The sequence below is a fragment of the Mytilus galloprovincialis genome, chromosome 13, assembly GCF_965363235.1.
Source record: "Mytilus galloprovincialis chromosome 13, xbMytGall1.hap1.1, whole genome shotgun sequence".
Classification (NCBI taxonomy): Eukaryota; Metazoa; Mollusca; class Bivalvia; order Mytilida; family Mytilidae; genus Mytilus; species Mytilus galloprovincialis.
The window spans coordinates 39,560,887-39,581,407 of record NC_134850.1 but is presented as its reverse complement, the minus strand read 5'-3'; the positions used below and the strand labels follow the sequence as shown (position 1 = coordinate 39,581,407).

Below are 20,521 nucleotides of genomic sequence, written 5' to 3'. Positions count from 1 at the left end.
TGAAATTTGACAAAATCAGCTAGATTTCAACCAAATAAAGGACCAGGAAACATAGAGCGCAGGCGTCGACAAGCTTAAGATTCAAATAAGACATGTGAAATGTCTTCACAAACATTATTTTAAAAGATCTTTGTTGTCGACGTATGCGCTCTATGTTTCCTGTCCAATAATCTATGGAAATTTACCCATTTTCATTGATTTTTTCGTGAAAAATCAATATGAGTACAACTTGTGGCGTCATAATGAAACGCAGAAACGTAAAATTTTGAACAAAATGGTTTATATCTTAGCTAGTCAATGTATTAGCTATAATTTATCGTGATATTGGTCGATAAATCCGAATTTGAAATTTACGCTAAAAAAGGGGGCCATTTTAGGACCTTCTGCTTCTGCTTCTGCCTGATAATGGCCACAATCAACGAGCTGATTATTATGCCATGACTTAGGTGCGCATACAGACCCCCCCCCCCCCCCCAATTCGATAATTTAGTTCAGCTTTGTCAGTGAGGCTTTAAAGGCCTCAACTGACGGTGCTGATGCTACCCCAGGAGGGAGAGCGTTCCAATCCCTGATTGTTCTTGGGAAAAATGAGTATTTCCTGTAATCACTTCTGCTTGCAGGAATTTGATAGCTTTTGTCGTGCATGTTCCTCGACAGTCGTGTTGGTTGCATAAGACGACCTTCCTTAGTTACAGCCACTTTGTCGTGTTCTATTTTATAGAGCATAGTTAGCCTAGCGTCTTTTCGCCTTTTTTCCAGAGATGGCCATTCCAGGTGCTCAATCATTTTGCTGACACTTGAGTGGTTATGGTGTTTGTTGGAAACGTATCTTGCTGCTCTTCTCTGGACCATTTCTAAACGATCTATTTCGGTTTTAAAGTATGGGTCCCATACTGGACTTGCATACTCTATTATTGGTCTTGCGAGGCTTTTGTATGCGTTTTCTTTTACTGAAGATGCTCCTATGTTTAAATTTCTCTTAAGGAAGCCTATTGTCCTATTGGCTTTGTTACATATATTATTGATATGATCATTCCACTTCAGTTCGGATGTGAAGGTGCAACCAAGGTATTTAGCACTTTTGACAGGTTCCAGTTTGTGGCCATGCAATGTGTAAGATGTTGGAATGGTGTTGTTTTTGCGGCTGATGGTGAGAACATTGCATTTGTCCGGATGGAAGGACATTTTCCATTTGTCTTCCCATGTTCCCAGTTTGTCGAGGTCGCTTTGAAGGTCATTTGAATCTTTGTCAGATGAGATGGTAAGATATGCTATTGTATCATCAGCAAATAGGCGGACAGTGGATTTGATCCCATCTGGCATGTCGTTGATGTAGAACAGGAATAATGCAGGACCAAGGACAGAGCCTTGGGGAACTCCAGATTCTACATCAATATGTGATGAGCACTCTCCATCCACTACCACTGCTTGCGTTCGATGGGATAGGAAGCTGGCTATCCATCTATTGGTTTTACCACTGATACCGTAATGTTCTAGTTTGTGTACTAGGAGACTGTGACCGACTTTGTCAAATGCCTTTGAGAAATCCATTATAAGAACATCTGTCTGTTTACCTGCACTCATATTTTTAGTGATGTCATCCACGAATTCGATTAGTTGGGTTTCACACGAGCGTTTAGTACGGAAACCATGTTGTAATGGATAGAGGATTTGATGTTGATCAGCATGTTTCATGATGTGGCTTGTAACTATATGCTCTATTAGTTTGCAGCAGATGCAAGTTAGAGAGATTGGTCTATAGTTTTCTGCTTTATATCTTTCTCCTTTCTTGAATACTGGTGTTACGTTTGCATTTCTCCAATCATTTGGTACTTCCCCAGTTTCTATTGATGTTTTGAAAATGATTGTAAGGATTGGGGCTATTTCTGTGGCCAGTTCGTTGAGAAGTTTAGGTTTTATATTATCTGGTCCAGCTGCTTTATTTGGATTTATTTTTTGCAGGAGTTTGAGTATACCATTTTCTGTGATGTTGAGTTCCTCTGCTTTGGGATATTGACCTGGCATATTGCATCTGGATTTAAACTCGTGTTCATTATATGTGTCCTTGGTGGAAAAGGCAGATTGAAATTGCTTGTTTAGAATAGTAGCTTGGTCTATATGGTGGGTATGTAGTATACCTTCACTGCGAAGTGGAGCAACTCCATTGCTTTCTGTTTTTTGATGTTTGATGTATGTCCAGAACCGTTTCATACTACTATATTGGTTGTTTTCCTCCTTAGGTGTTACGATGTTCTCAATGTAGTTCCAGTATGAACCGAACGACGGAGCTCTCTTTGTACCATTCTCTTTGTTTCTTTAAGTTTGGATTTTATTGAAGGAACAGCTGACTTTTTATGTTTTTTGTACAATCTGTCACGGCGTTTTATTAGTTTGCGTACTGATGGTGTGAGCCAAGGCAAGCTGTCTTTCTGTTTTGCCATTTTGTGTGGGATGTGATTTGTCACACTCTGGTTTAAGTTGGTCTTAAAGATTAACCATAGTTCCTCAGTTGAACTGCCGTTTGCCGCTAGTTCCTTGATCTTTTGATGGGTGTCATTCATCTCCTTTTTAATGGTTTCCCAGTTTGCTTTTCTATATAGGGGAATTTTTCTTGGTTTTTGTTTCCTTGATATTGGCTTGGTGTCTATTTCGCTAAATACAATATCATGGTCGGACAATCCAGGTATTATTTTGGTACGTGTAAAGCGTGATGGGTTATTTGTAATAACTAGGTCCAGTGTGTTGGGGCCTCTTGTTGGTTCATCTACTAGCTGTACAAGACCATTGTCGTCCAGGATATCACCAAACTTATAGTGGTTTTTTTGGCAGGTGGATTCTGGTTTTAGGGTTCTTGTTAACCAATTCCAGCCTGGCAGGTTGAAGTCACCACCAACTACCATGAAGGCATTTTTTGTTGTACTCGCTCGTTCTAGACTTATTCCAAGTTCTTCGATACTGTCTTCGTTTGATGTTTTAGGGTTATAATATGATGCCAGATACATATCTTTATTCCCGACTAGGCTTATTTTGGCCCAAACAATTTCGCAGTTGGTGTGGAGCTCAGGCACAGGTGTGCTGAGGTGGTCATTTTTTATGGCTATTAGTACTCCTCCTCCTTTTAGGTTGCGATCATGCCTGTATATATGATAGTTTGGTGGAAAGATCTGATTGTCTGTTATAGTTGGGTCTATCCATGTTTCAGTTCCTAGGACAATAACAGGCTGTGTACTTTCTACTAGATTTTTTAACTTGTCCTTGTTTAGATTTGATGGATTGAAAATTCACAGTAAGCATCTTGATTGGTATAGTTTTGGTTTTTGGTCTATAACTTTGGTTTTTTCTCTCTGGTGTGGATGCATGAATTGGTTTGATGCAATCTAATGGAAGTGGACTTTTGAGTGATGTGTCAGACAGGATACTGAATGAATTTGATGTTGACAGCACTAGGTCAAAGCATACTGAGCTGTATTTCGGACAGTCGCATATGAGACAATCCCAGGCTATTGCACTGTCCTCTGCAAGGATGTTGTATGTTCTTGAGCTCATAGACTGGCAGGAGACGTGATACCACTGGTTGCAGGTATCACACATTATACCCTTTTCTGCCCATGTCACAGGTTCGTCACAAGTTCCGCAAGGGAAAATAGTTGATTCTGGATCAGGGTTTAGGTCTATGTCATTTGATGTGATAATGAGCAGCAATGATAGGTATGCAAGATGACATGGTTGTTTGAATAGTTTTCCATGAGATATTCCTGATTTGTTTCTGGAGCTGATGTACATTCTTATATTTGCTAATATAGTATCTTGTTCTGAACCATCGATGTTGTTTATGATTGTAAGTTGATATTTACGATCTTTCTGGTGAACAGGATGTGTATTTTTTAAGAGTTGTCCAGTAATATTCAGAGTTAAGAATATGATGAGGCCTAACATGATTATAGCGTTGTGATGGAGAAGAATGTGGTGATAAGATGAACTCACCTACACACACCTTCTCAAACTGCTTGGTCGCCTTATCGAACATACTCCTTTGCTTTCGCAAATTTCAGTTTGTTCTTCCAGGCTCGCCGGGATTCGAACCCATGCTACTGAGATATCGTGACACCAAATTGCCTGCACTGTAGCCGTCCCGATAGACCACACGACCACCTGGGATTCACAAAAATAAAGCTTTCGGTGGCCGTGTGTTACCTTTCCTCGTCAGTTTTAATCTAGCGTCGTACTACAGTACATGATATATCAATCTAATTAAAAACCTATCTCTCATCGCTCCTGTTTCTGATATGTCGCGTGGGAGCTCAGAAACAGGAGCGATGAGAGATCGGTTTTTAATTAGATTGATGATATATAAGGCATGGAGATGTTATTGTTACAGATCAGCTCATCAATTATCTGTAGTAAAGGATCCTACAAATTAATGCAAGATACAATCACAGATAATAATTATATTTATATATAAGTACGTCTGAGTCCGTGACAACTCTACAACAGATTTATCCATCGGATCACCAGCAATACTATATACTACTCAGTGATGTTAGTCCGGCGAGATTATTACAGCTTGTATGGCAATTTAAACAGCCTTAAGTTTGGACTCCAGAATAATGTCGGACTAATGTGGCAAGACTGAATGTTCCTATGGTAGAGCTCTGGATTATCTGGCGATTCAAGAATTAGATTAAAAGTTAAAACGGCTTTTTGGGAAAAAATCAACGGCCGTTCTCCGTATCCGATTACACTTTACATACTCCAGTCACGTGATAACGTCAGATCTTGGAGTCTGCTGAAACCGAATATTCCGCTTTAAAATATCTACGAATAATGAGTTGATTGCTATTATCAGAGACATATAATACTTGTATTATATGTCTCTGATATTATATAACTATGGGTCTGCATGAAATTTCAAACAGATGGAAAGACAAGGTAAATACCGAGACATATGTATATTATGGGTATCTGGATGATTCGTTCCAACTCTGATTCGTACCAACAAATTCGTCCCAAGTTGCTTGGTCAGTTCGTTCCAACTTATTCAAGAACAGTATTAAACAATATTAACCATTTAAATAAAACTGACTCTGAATTAGTACATGAAATTGATGTAGAACCCATAAACTGAAAATGGTCAGAAATAAGAAGGTTTTTTCACGTTCGAGTCGGATATTTTTCACCAAGCCCTTCAGCGCTATCAATTTAAATTACTTAGTCAAAATTTAACACTAGGTATTTAGGTTCGATTCATAACAAATTTGCAAATATGACCGTATTTTCACCTAAAAAAACTACTGTGTACAAACTTACCTGTGCGGTTTGGGAAGTTTTAAAGGTTTTTAGATATATATTAGCAAGGACGTATAACTAACATATATAACTTGATATTAGTTAAGTTTATTTTGCATATCTGAAAGATAAAATTGTTTTTGGTGAAAATCTGGATTCAAAATATATTTTTTGTCCTCTGCTTGAACCTGGGAACAGTATATCTAATATATATGTTCCTGCTTGAACAGATATTTTTTTCATCAATTTGGGAATTGAATTTTTTATTCAAAAGAAAAATACAATACCCCCTCCTGCCTTTTGAAGTTCAATGATCTATCCCTAAACATTTTCCATCTGAACTTATTATTTTATTTTAGACAAAAACTATATGTTAATGTAGCCTAGGACATTTGTCCTGAACATACATGAAATATTTGCCACTGGACATTAAGCAACCAACAACCAATCAATATATAGGACATTGTCTTGGTATAAAGCTGGCATTTAAGGTAGCGCCTTCCTCATATTAAAAAATGAATATAAATACGTATCTAAAATTTTTTTATGGTTTATTAATTGGGAAGAACGATATATTGGGCATGATATATATTGATAATTATTAATTATTAAGGTAAGTATTTCATGACAAATTTAATATTTTAAATATGAATAAAGTGACTAACTAGTGATATTTTCAAAGAAATAGTTATCATTATAATTGATTATTGTATTTCTATGATGTGTATGAACATATGTTATTGAAAAATTATCTTTTATATGAAATATACAGAAAAAATGGACAAGGAAAATGCCGATTTTTGCCGTGCACTGTAGGTTGATTTACACATATACAGTGAGTGATATACGGACATATACATTATAAAAAAGTTGGAACAAATTGTTAAGTCTGATTTAATAATGAACTTAATCAGGTGGAACACATTGATAAGTCTGATCTGATTAATAATGAAATAAATCAGTTGGAACGAATTGACAATTGACTTGGTACGAATTGTCCAAATCTGGAACGAACTGGCTTGGAACGAATCGGACTTGGAACGAATTGACTAGCATTCATATAATGTCACCTGCCCTCATGATGTATAACATGTATAAGCTGCAAAGAAGTGTCGGGACCGCAGTAGTTCAAATAATTATGTGCCTGTCCCAAGTTATGAGCCTGTAATTCAGTGGTTGTCGTTTGTTTATGTGTTACATTATCATATTTGTTTTTCATTTATTTTTTAACATAAATTAATATTAGGCCGTTAGTTTTGTCGTTTGAATTGTTTTACATTGAAGTCATTGTTAATTTCGGGGCCTTTCTGGCTTTCATATCTGACTATGCAGTATGGGGTTTGCTCATTAACAGTTGAAGGCTGTACAGTGACCTATATTTGTTAATTTCTGTGTCATTTTGGTCTCTTGTAGAGAGTTGTATCATTGGCAATTATACCAAATCTTCTTTTTTATATATATAATGTATAAGGGGAAGTCAAACCATTTATTTTTTTTGGGGATAGATTAGAGAGTTTTTTTACGAGGGGTGGGTCTTTTCACCACCGAACACCACCAAACACCGCTGAACACCCCAAAAACCCACAACCACTAAGAAAAACTGTAATATTATACAATAAAACGATAAAATAAGATAAAATTAAATTACGTATATTTTAATCAATCTTAGATATTTATGGGCAACATATTTACAAAAAATGTATGTTAAAATCGATAATCAATATTAGGAAAAACGTCTCCGGATTCATCACTTTCCGGATAACATTCAGTCATTGTGTGTGTTATTAAAATATATTATATTTATAATAAGAAATCAGGACAAGTATCCTCGATCTCTATTCATCGGTTAGATTTTGATATATTGTTGGTACAATTATTTTATAGACCAAATGCATCATCTTCGGCGGTGGCTTCCACAAATATTCGCTCTGTGGTTAAAGTTTTTGAAATTTTAACTTTCTTAAACTATCCAGGATTTGTACCAAACTTGGACAGAAGCCATTAGCTTGTTTATGATCATAAGATAGTATCCAGAAGCAAATTTTATGAAAAAAAAAATCCTGTTTTTTGTAGTTTACTATGAATAGACATAGTTTTTCTGCCAGGAAACGTTACATTCACTCTGTGGTTAAAGTTTTTAAAACTTTCATAACTTTCTTAAACTCCTGGATTTGTACCAAACTTGGACAGAAGCTAATACTTTCTTAAACTCCTGGATTTGTACCAAACTTGGACAGAAGCTAATATCTATGATCATAAGATAGTATCCAGAAGTAAATTTTGTAAAATCAAAATCAGTTTTTTCCGTATATTACTTATAAATGGATTTAGTTTTTCTGCCAGGATACAATACATTCACTCTGTGGTTAAAGTTTTTAAAATATTAATAACTTTCTTATACTATCCTGGATTTGTACCATACTTGGACAGATGCTTGTTTATGATCATAAGATTTTATTCAGAAATAAATTTTGTAAAAAAAAAAATGAACTTAGTTTTTCTACCAGGATACAATACATTCACTCTGTGGTTAAAGTTTTAAAATTTTTTAAAAACTTTTTTATACTATCCTGTATTTGTACCAAACTTGGACTTGAGGTTGTTTATGATCAAAAGCTAGGATCTAGAAGGAAATTTTGTTAAAATTTTGGACCTGTTTATAACTTCTTTTACTTATAAATAGACTTAGTTTTTCTTCCAGTTAATATTACATACAGTCTCATTCTGTTATTAAAGTTTTTAAAACATTTATTAGATTTATAAACTATCCTGGATTTTTACCAAACTTGGACAGAAGCTTCTTACAATCATAAGATAGTATCGAGAGGAATATTTTTATGCAGTTAAGCTGCATTATGCGAGCACCATAGATTTGTGGTCTACCCAATAAATGCTAAAATACTTGCCATTTTTATTTTTTAACTGGTAACTATGTTATATACATGTATAACTAATTGAACACTTTTTTAATACTTTTAATTCTGGATTACAAAAAATATTACCAGTAAAACCTTAAATGATCGTGGAATCACCCAAAAGTTTTGAAGATGCACATAAGAAGTAGTGCTCATTAGGAATCCTTATGTAGTTTATTATCGCCTGTGCTATTGGCTAAGATATCAAAGAACATTGAATTGTTTGAAATATTTAATCGCCGAAAATCTTTAAAGACAAGTAGTTTAGATTTCCCAAATGGCAAGAGTCGTAGGAATATTGTTTGTCGTCAATACGTAGTACTACGTCAGTAGTCTATTATATAATAAGTTCAACTGTTAATGCTGTTGGCAGCAATTTCAAATTAGAAGACGAAATGTTCGTATCTTTTCAATTAGTAGGCAAGGCTTCAAATGAGCGGTTGTCCGAAGTCCGCCACCTATCACTTTTGCAATCAGACTTTTAGCTTGGTTACTAGCCACTCCCGACGGACCTTCCAGTGGAATCCACTTGAAAGAAAATAAAAAATAACTTTGCTAACCTTTTCGCCAAAGTCTCCAAATAAACAATCTCAAAACTTATTTTAATCATTATTATTCATAACAGCGATGTCCAGTTTGTTCAACCGCTAGCTATATACAGAAAATCGCTGACACAAAATGTGTGAATTCAAGTAAAATCGTATCTGACTGACAAAAACAACATTGTAAACACAATGAAAATGGCTACTGTGATGAAGACAATTACAATATCGGATTCGATTCCAGAAACAGATAAGGGTAATTCCGGGTTTTGGCGATCACCTACAAAACAAATACAGAAAGGTGACAAAATACATCTATGCATGGTTAATGAATATAAACACTTGAATTGAAAACCAAAAGATATGTGAAAGAAAGAAAAAGCAGAAAATATTTTATACAGAAACTCAAAATTACTTTTTGACAGCAAATTTTAAAGTCAAAATCCAATACAATGTGACAGCCGGGAACAGTATATATCTAACAATATATATGTTCCTGGTCACAGTATAAATTTTCTTTATCAGTGATATATGTTGATAATGCATGTTAGATGCTTTTAAAGCGTAAACATATATACTGCAATTTTGAAGGGGTATTTTTATGCCCCACCTCACCTACGATAGTAGAGGGGCATTATGTTTTCTGGTCTGTGCGTCTGTCCGTGCGTCCGTTCTCTTCAGGTTAAAGTTTTTGGTCAAGGTAGATTTTGATGAAGTTGAAGTCCAATCAACTTGAAACTTAGTACACATGTTCCCCATGATATGATCTTTCTAATTTTAATGCCAAATTATAGTTTTGACCCCAATTTCATGGTCCACTGAACATAGAAAATGATAGTGCAAAGTTCAGGTTAAAGTTTTTGGTCAAGGTAGTTTTTGATAATTTATCAAAAACTACCTTGACCAAAAACTTTAACCTGAACTTTGCACTATCATTTTCTATGTTATTAAAGCTACATCAACTTGAAACTTAGTACACATGTTCCCTATGATATGATCTTTCTAATTTTAATTCCAAATTAAAGTTTTGACCCCAATTTCACGGTCCACTGAACATAGAAAATGATAGTGCGAGTGGGGCATCCGTGTACTACGGACACATTCTTGTTTTCTCAATTTTGAAGGGTCAGTTAAAGTAGCTGGAAGTTTCTGACTTTATTTTCACAAATAATGCAACTATATTATATAATACCTGAATGTAGGCAAATCATATGATATAAAGGTGGTGTCCTTTGGTTCACTCTACCCCTCCCATTTGGTAACTTTGAAACAGATAAGTTCCCCACCTCACAACCATATACATTCATGTATGGGACTATAAAAATAATCAAATGAAATATAGGGGAGTTCCTGGGGTCACTCCACCCCCTCCTGTTTAGGAACTTTGAAACAGTTGGAATCCCCACCCCTAAACCATATATATTCAGGTATGGGACAATATAACAAATCAAATGAAATATAAGGGGAGTCCCTGTGTTCACCCTACCCTCTACTGTTTGATAGCTTAAAAACAGATGAGATCCCAACACCTAAACCGAACATACTTATGTATGGGACAAAATCAAATGAAATATAGGGGGAGTCCCTGGGGTCAACCCATCCCCCTCCTTTTTGGGAACTTTGAAACGGTCAAGATCCCTACCTCTAAACCATATATTCAACCACCCCTAAACCATACATACTCATGTATGGGACAATATAACTAATTAAATGAAATAAAGGGGGAGTCCCTGGTGTCACCCTACCCCCTCCTGTTTGAGAACTTGGAAATCGATGAGATCCCCACCCCTAAGCCATATATATTCATGTATGGGACAATATATATATATATATATATAACAAATCAAATGAAATATAGGGGAAGTCTCTGGGGTCATCCTACCCCTTCCTATTTTAGAACTTGAAAACCGTCAAGATCACCACCCCTAAACCATATGTATTCATGTATGGGACAATATAACAAATCATTTACATTTACTATGGGCAGGTCAGTCAGACCTCACCCTTGATCCTTGTAGTAGTGAACATTTGTCTGATTTGTGTCTCGTCACTTTGATACTATAAAACACACACTCAGTTTTCTTTACAGGGAAACCAGTCCATTCATACTAATACATGTTCGTACTAGGTCAAAATTTACTACTAACAGTCAACTTAAACCAACGTTAACTACCAACTAGAACAACTGCAATCATTGCGAACTTGTACCACTGCAGACTCACCATAAAATATACATTGATATATATGCATTGCTTTTGAAACCTTGATAACATATAAATTATTTGCCTTTATAACTAATTCATTAGTTCAACATAAATGTACAATATATGAATGTTTAATGTTGAAGCAACATTGCCACAGTTTTCATAATTACGTTTGCCTTGATTTTTTTGGTTAACTGCCTTCAGCGCTTTGATTATTGATTTTTTCCACTCATTTTTGTTCAACCTGCAAATAACAGCAAAAGTAGGCGAGACATTGGGATTTGTCTGGAACCCTTACGAATTTTTATTCATTTCAAATACATTTGTAATGCAACTGGATGAGTATCAATCATCATTGTCAGAACTAGTATTCTGAAATATGACACATATATTTATATACAGCTTTTAAATTTTCCTGTAATCTCGACTTTATGACTTTTTTTCTAACATTTGGGTTTATCATGTAGAAATCGAAATGATAAATGAATGCATATATTATATGAATCTACTGTAACTATTTAAATGTTTTTTTCAGACTTTAATTTTCCAAAAGGAACTTGGTATTATACATAAGGTTTTGATAGAAGATAGTTTTACAGCCATGACAGGTCAAAATGGGTATGTTTTTAAGATATTTAACTGAACACATTTTAAGTTACCCTAGATTTGTATTCTCATCTACATTGTATGAACTTTTTCATATTTTAAAAATTTAATGGAAAAAAAATATTTCTGAGAAACAACAATTTGTTGGAAGTCAATGATAAAATTCTAGTGTAAGATATTTTTTATATACATTTTCTATAAAAGACCATAATTCTCTTTGTGTTCAAGTGAAACATTTTGTTTTGCTGATAATCTGCCTCAAACTGGCATATTCAGCAAAAAATGAAAAGTTAGCTTACAATAAAAACACGTTGAATGATTGGAATAATTTTGAAAATAAGATTAGATATACATGTTTTAAAAGGAGAAACACTGTGAACTTGAGATCTTTATTTTTATACGGCCGCAAAAAAAAATTTGGGATCGTACAATGGTATGATGTCGTCGTCTGCGTCGTCCAAAGACACATTGGTTTCCGGACAATAACTTTAGTTTAAGTGAATACAAAAATGGAAGGTTGGGATCGATTTTGGAGATGATGGTCCCAACCGTTTAGGAATTAGGGGCCCAAAGGGGCTCAAAACACGTAATTTTCTAGTTTCAGGATAATAACTTGTGTATAAGTATTTCAGTTGCTCTGAAATTGTACCATGATGTTTAAAACCATAAGTAGAAGGTTTGGATTCATTTTAGGGGTTATGGGGCCAAGGTTTAGGAATTAAGGGTAAAAAAGGGGCCAAAAACAAGCTTTTTTCTAGTTAACAGACAATAACTTGTGTGTAATTGTATGGATGTCTCTTAAATTGTACCACAATGTTCCATATAACAAAGGGGAGGCTGGGATTAAGTTTTGGGTTAATTGCCCAAAATATATAGGAATTAGGGGCCAAAAAAGGACAAAAAAAAGCATTTTTCTAGTTTCCAGACAATAACTTGTGTTCTCGCTACATTGAAGACCTGTTGGTGACCCTCTGCTGTTGTTTTTTATTTGGTCGGGTTGTTGTCTCTTTGACACATTCCCAATTTCCATTCTCAATTTTATTAAGTGTATGGATCGCTCTGAAATTGTACTACAATGTTCCATACTACAAAGGAAAGGATGGGAGTGAGTTTAAAGATTATTGCTCCAAGGAGGTTTCATTAAGTGGGGGGGGGGGATTTTTTGTTAACACTTATTTTTAAGGGATTCCTTTTTTTCAAATTTGAAATTTTCCAGAAGAAATCTTCAATTGCACAGTATTGTGCAATAGATTTGTTAGATCTTTGACCACATTTATTTTGTGACAAAAACCTATATTACGCCAAAATTTTTATCACAATCCAAATCTAGACAGTAATGAGTATTAACCCTTACCATGCGGTGACCGTCATATGACGGGCGTACCCTAGCTAATAACCGTTATTTGGCTCCAATGGCGTTCCATACTTTTAGAAGTCCACTTTATGATACTTATTTTAAAAGTTATGCATGTTCCGTCAACCTGAGACTATCCATATTCACATTTCTCATGTATAAGTAGCATTTTGAGCACAAATACAGACTTGGAAAATTGAAATTGGCTAAAACTCGTTTTTCTGGAGGGGTGGGCTTCACATCGATATCTGTATTTCACAGGAAGTTCAGAGGCATACAACTTGCAAAAATAGTGCAGACCCACGGCCATATAACTACTGATCGTTATTATTATTGAAATACGCATAGGAAACAACTACTTCCGGTTTTGGGTCCATTTGAAGTCAGAAATCGGCAAAAATCGTGAAATTCAGTATTTTGGGTCCAAATGACCTTCTGTAGACTGCTGAACCAAGATCAGATTCACTCTGACCTTACAACTGTTGGGGTCAATTCGTTAACTATAGAATCCACTCTACATGCAGGCTACGTCTGGATACCTTTACCAGCATCCCTGGGTCTTCTGATTCAAGAGAAAGGACGAAAAATCGGCAAAATTGACGCTTTTTGCACCTGATGACCGACTTTGGGACAAATTCCCGCCACCTGCCCCCGCCCTCTCACCCTGACCACCCCGACCCGTGATCACCTACATTAGATTAAAAGGAATCAATATGCTACAGCAACAGGGCTAAGCTCATTTGCATATAATTACATATTTTTGCAAATAAACGAAAATTAGACATTTTCTGAAAACAATTCAGCATGGTAAGGGTTAAGCTTGAATATTGTGTCCAAATATGTCCCAACTGTTCAGGGTTCGACCACTGCGGTTGTATAAAGCTGCGCCCAGCGGAGCGCCTGGTTATATCATTAAAATTGAGAAAATTCTGATTCCAGTAACATCTAGGTTTATAAAAGTATCTTTATTTTAACAATACATTGGTATCACCATTAAGATAATGATTCACTTATGCATGACGGTGGTATCTTCATGACAAATAAAGGTAAAAAATTTTGCCAAATGACGTTAATGGTAAATTTGGTAAATGTAGATAAGATGTTCACTTTTCATTGGATGATTAAAAAAATATAATGTTTTCTTTTAGAATATAAAAAAAAGAATATAGACAGATTTTGACGAATGGTGTTAATTTTTTTCCAAAAATATGGTAACAATAATTATTTGAGACCTCTGACGAATCTAGATAAGGATATTTTGATGAATCACAGTAACCATTATGACACTTATATTTAAAACAATAACATAAAATAACCCTTTAACACTTGATCTTGTGCATGGTCCTTCAAGACATGACGTCACAGAAAAAACTGTTGATTGCACTTAATGAAAAAGCTTCTATAAAATTCTGTTTGCAAACACGTATGCATGGTTATCTATGTCTAAAAAACTTTAACCACAGAACAAACCTAATTTTGAAACTGCAGATAATGCTGAGTCCAACAACACCAAAATTTCTGATTCCCATTTCTAGCATCTGACCTGGTGACATGAATTTTGTAGGCTCCATAAAAATAAAAGAATTAATATATTACCTGAATGAATTTTTGAAACTTGAAGGAACTTTCATAGATTTTAAGTAATTAAAATATCATATATGTTTTTTTTAGATTTGATCCTCACAAGAATATGAGAAAAATAAAAGCTGTCAACCAGTTTTCAGATATAGGTGAATATAATGATAACAACCAAGTTCTTTAATATAGGTTTTTTTATGTTGAAATTTTTGAAATTTATACACCTTATTGCTAATCCTGACTGACCGGGCCACTCAAATTTTTGACGTCATACACAATCACTTTTTCATTGTGGCGTCAGATATTTTGTTTTATGACAACAAAATTTTACGGGAACCAGTGTGTGATATCCAGTTATGGCGGATGAAAAGGGATAAGGTGTATGTAAGTGATGATTGATAGTGTACATGTAAAGCAAAATTATATCTGGGTAAAAGGAGTAGGCTCAGTAAGATCCCTTTTTGGCCCCAAAATATAGCAGTTATACAAAATTGTGAAAATGTAATCTTTTAGCTACTTACTGGAAAGTAGAATGCTTCTGCTACATAAATATGGGCTGTTTTTTTTACAATACAATGAACATATATTGGGTACTAGCATCATTAAGTCATGTTAAATTACTGAAATCTTCACAATTTTAGCATTTTAGTTAAATTTTAGATGGTTTCCGTCTTAAATGAAAGCTAGTGGCCGCATTTGTGTTCATTCATAATATTTAATTGTAAGTTGTATTTGATGATAATACATAACACATGTAAAGGTTGAGGATGAACACGGATGCGGCCACTTTCATTTTTGACAAAAACCATCTGAAAAGTTTTTTGGCATATTTGATAGATCTTTCATATTTAAGCTTGAATCAGAGCGTTTTTATTGACTAAATCAGCTAAAATCTTTCACACATAACTAATTGAATCAATTGAAACAGTCACACTCAAGTGTTTAAAAAGAGTCCAAAAACTTTCTTAGATGAACTTGAAATTTGCCAAAATCAGCCCTTACCGGTCCTACTCTTTTGATCCTGAGGAAAAAATTTCACATTTGTTGTTGTTATTTTTTATCCGGAGGAAAATATTTCCCTCGGATATTTTTTCCATTGCTGTGAAATTCTATCTAAGTAGTTATCTTATTGAATATCTATTAGAAAAAAACTTAACCTTTACCTCCCCTTGATTGATAAATTATGCAAATTTGTTCTACCTTTGCGAAACATTTTATAATTATAGTCAGGTATATATTGATTGAGAGTAGTTAATTGACATAGTAGTTAATGGGACTCTATTTCACAAGGTTCTGTGAAATATAGTACAGAAAACATATACCGGTACATACTATCCGCCAAACACAGATAGATTTTCACTCCTCTGGAAAAAATCTACCTGTGAAATACCATATGTCCTGGAAAAAATTACTGTGACAAATTATCCCCAGGATAAAATATTACAGAGGAAGAAATAAACCGTTACATACACTCTGTCTGGTGAGTGTCTTTTTCACATTTATAAACAAGTGTGTTTAAATTGTTTAGTATGGAATTAAACATTAGAGAACAGTTGTCATGGGACTTTTTATACTTGTGATTTTACTCCAAAATAAATTAAAATGTAATTTGTCTCATCACCACTCATATCACGTCTTCTTTATTCTTATATTATCCAAAATGTATTTTGATTCTTTGGTTAATAGCATACCTTAGAAGGAGTAAACTGCAATAAAAAGATTCAAATTTACAACTGACTTCTGGGCATGTGTTTGATTTGCTTGTAGTATTTGGTTTACATGAATATCATCACTTTATCTTTGAATAAAGTAGAAGCAATATGGTTCATGTAATAAGTCAGAAATGATTCATTTTGTAAAAAACTGTTGTCCTTATAATCTGGCTAATTTTAGAGAATCACTTCTCATTAATGCATGTAATCTGAACAAATAATTGTCCTACAAAATTACATGTCGTTTATAGATTTGATTGAAGCACTTTCATATATATGAAAGAGGCATCGATTCTTTCCAGGTTCATTATGGGATTGTTTACCCATTATGGGATTGTTAACCCTAATTGATACCTTTCCATATACATGGTACAACTATTCCCTGTCATAGTGTCAACCATGTAAAATCACTGGTAATGAGTTGCTTTAAAGGCTGTTAGGGCTGTTGTACTTGCAGCAAAGTATGGATTTATGTATGTTGTATTCAACTTTCGGATAGACATGATAGAAGAATGGACATGATAGAAGAATGTTTTAACATTTAAATTCAACACAGTCAAACAGCCCAACTTTCTTTTGCAATTTAAATTAATTGTAATGATAGACTACACCATAAAAATGCTTATGATTAATAATTAACAGCATCAATATAGATATCTGAGGCTGATTTACACACAAATTAAATAAAATCAAAACTGCTTAATACTCCCAAGAATAAATACAAACAACCCTTGCCCAAGGTATGTTAAGAAATTGCAGACCATTATAACTCTATACACCATTCTTTACCTAAGAAACAAACAAACGATCATAGATAAAAGTTCTTTTTATGAAGATCCTGTTACGTTCTAAAGCTAGCTACTTTAATATACTGTGGATTCATTTATTTTGGTGGGTACTTATTTTTGTGGATTGAGACAAACTTGCATTTTGTGGATATTTGATTTCATGGTTTTGCCAATGTCTGCAAACAACCTTATAGAAAATTTGTAATTCGTTGAACATTTTAATTTATGGTTCATCTGGACTCAGGAAACTAACGAGTTTGGTACCCCACGAAAAATAATGAATCCACAGTACTTCTTGATTACATGCAAAATTGCATCTTTCTCTCTAGACAGGTGGTTCAAAATCTAAAGGAATTGTAACGTTTTCCTTTATACAATGTTATATGCCATAATATGGTCTCTTCATTTGGTGCTGATGAATTTGTCTATAGAACTCTTAGATTTTGATTGTACATTGCTTTCTGTGCCATTAAATATATTGTTAAGAAATATAAGTTTCTTCATATTCCAACGTCATTTCTAAATTTCCGCAGGAACAAATATTACAGTATTTGTTGTGTATGGAATAAAGGTTTTAGAATATATTTAGGAACAGATGTAATAGCAAAGTTTAAAACATATGTTTCAAGGGGAACTTTTACTAGGCAGAACAAATAAACATTGACAAATCAGCATCTCCTTGTATTCATGGTTGTACAGTCTGACTGTCAAATAGATAGAAAACACATAAAATCATAGCTCATCTTGATATAAGAGTATAGATATTAGTTTGCTTTTATTATGCACTCTCTACTTTTATTATACTGTTGTATCATTTTAGAATATCCAGAAATGACCGTTTCAAGTAAAGGTGAATTGATTTTCCTGACAAAACATCCTGTTAACAGCATAGATGAAAGAATCAAGAGACCTTTGAAAAGTATACTGAGTGGCAGTATACATATGAGCAAGGTATATTTGTACATAAAATGCTATGTATGTAGTATTTTATTTGATTTCTAGAATACAGATCTAAGACTGCACCAATGTTGATTTACCTGTAGGACAAAACCTCCTTAATAATGCATGTATTAGAATTGTCAGCTTCTATATACTAGAGGGAAGTTGAAGAATACACCTTCTTAGTGTCCTGACTATAATAAGGGTAATGGTAGCGTGCGTAAATTGTTGTTGATTTAGCATTGCCTAGGAAGGTAATACATTGTAATAAGTGCCAGATGAATTAACACATAGAAACATCTAAAAAATTTATTTGATATTTCCCAAATTCATATTTTTACTCCATATGTCTACATGTATGAACCTAATTTTATTTTATTGTTTAGACCTTTATAGTCAGTAAATATGTATAAAACATCTTTACCCCTTATACTGTAACCATTTCAATTGAAGTACGAAAGAAAGAAACCAGAAGTAGATGTAGCTGGAAAGATGAAGGAAATAGAAGGCAACATCACATGTATTAAAAATGAACCAACAAAAGGTATGTTGAAGTCATATAAATCTTCAAATTAAAAAAAATGTTGAATATATTTTATATAATTGAATGGCTAAGTTTTACTATTAAACAATTATGCATGAACTCTCTTGTAATAGGAAATCCTTTATATTATCAAAATCTTCATACATGTTCTGCTATTGAATATTGTCTTCCTGTACACTAATTCTCCAATAGTACTGATTATCAAGAATTACGGTGTTCCAAATTTTACAATTTGTTATGATTATATATGGAAAGTCATTACATGTATGATATAAAAATATGCCTAGATATTGATAACTTGAGATAACTTAATTTATGCTGGAATTTTTGGACGGGTCAGAACTTGTTCTAAACCTTTCCTAAGGCACCGACCTCCCCAGTAACTTGTAGCACAGGTTAGATACTAAATCTACAAAATGTTTACACACTGAAATATAGTTCCTTATAACTCTCATGTCTTGTACATATGAACACATTTTACTCTTAAAAATTTGGGTTATATTTTGGAGCAGTTCATTCAAGTATATATATATGTATGTCTTTAAGGTGTGTTGATGTAGAGGCTATTTTTATGCCCCATTTATGGGCAGTATGTTTTCTGGTCTGTTCGTTGTTCCTCCTTCCATCCGTTCTTCTGTTTATCCGTCTGTCCCGCTCCAGGTTAAAGTTTTGGTTAAAGTTTTTGGTTGAGGTAGTTTTTGATGAAATTGAAGTCCAATCAACTTGAAACTTAGTACACATGTTCCCTATGATATGATCTTTCTAATTTTAATGCCAAATTAGAGATTTTCCCCCATTTTCACGGTCCACTGAACATAGAAAATGATAGTGAGGATGGGGCAAATGTGTACTGCGGACACATTCTTGTTTTAATTTGATTAGGTAAGAGTAATGATACAAATCCAGTATGATTGATGACTGTTATGATCACTAAATAATCAGAGACAAGGTGGGGCTTTAATTGAAGTGCCACACCTCCTTGAATGACACTAAAATATTTACCACAGTACTAATCAACATTACTCTTACATAATTATACAGACCCTTCATTGAACATCTCAATACACCCTTAATACACAAATATTTCACCTCATAATTGAATGCACAAATGTATACATTAGATGTTTGATAAAGAGAAATGAGAGATTTATTAATTGCCTACTACTTTTGATTTTATACAGTTACTACGTAAAGTGAATCTGTAGATTATGTCTGAAAGATAGATTAATTAAGGATTAACAAGACATTTTTTCAAACAAAAAGACAAGATAGGAAATCTAAATATGAATATATAAAAGGTATTACAGTGAGTCCTATAATTTACTTGATAAATCTGTGCAATAATCATGAACTAATCAATAATTTAGGTTAGTACAGTGTTTGACTTGAAACAGCCAGTAAAATTGTAAAACTCCTAAATAGAGTAAACAATTTATTTATAGTTTATTCCCTTTCAAATCTCTGTTAACCATTTTAGTTGTTTGAATATAAGAAGTGTATTTTTGCAATTAAGAAGCCATCCCCGTTTCAATAATAAAAAAAAAAAATGTTGAAAAGGTACGTGTACATTTTCAATGCCCTTTCTGGAAATTATTTGAAATATGAATTGACTAAAATAAACTACAACTTTTAATCTTCAGTGTCATACATATGGTAATTGTTTTCAAAATCAATAAAAAATACTCAGAGGAGAAAAATAATAAACTTTCTAACTTGACCCAAAACAACCTTTTAAGATTTAAAGCTTAAAGTCTATCTGTTGGTCCCATGTCCTACAAAGATAATTAATTGATAAGCTTGATTTATAGAAGAATTTTTGTTTTGGAATTACTTCTGTCTCAAAGGTGAAACATGTAACAATGAACATTATTTGGTAAAAATATAAAATGCAATTTAAACAAAATTGTTGCGCAAATATAAGGACCCACTATCATTGATTCACATTTAGCTCATTTTATCTACTGAAAAGAGTGCTTATCCTTCTAAAGACCTGCAGTTTATGCAATTGTCAGCAATAGTGCTTTATTAATGTTCTTTTACGTCCGTGCTTTTG

General features: G+C 33.8%; 1 protein-coding gene across 1 annotated transcript in view; it reads left to right on the top strand.

The window, feature by feature from the left end:
• The window catches only part of LOC143057528 (uncharacterized), a 68,708-nt gene that overhangs the window by 20,310 nt on the left and 27,877 nt on the right, over positions 1-20,521 (top strand). The window contains exons 7-10 of the mRNA XM_076230839.1: positions 11,483-11,565; positions 14,579-14,637; positions 17,806-17,936; positions 18,378-18,468. Coding sequence (XP_076086954.1) covers positions 11,483-11,565; positions 14,579-14,637; positions 17,806-17,936; positions 18,378-18,468 — 364 coding nt within the window. The remainder of the gene's footprint in view (positions 1-11,482; positions 11,566-14,578; positions 14,638-17,805; positions 17,937-18,377; positions 18,469-20,521) is intronic.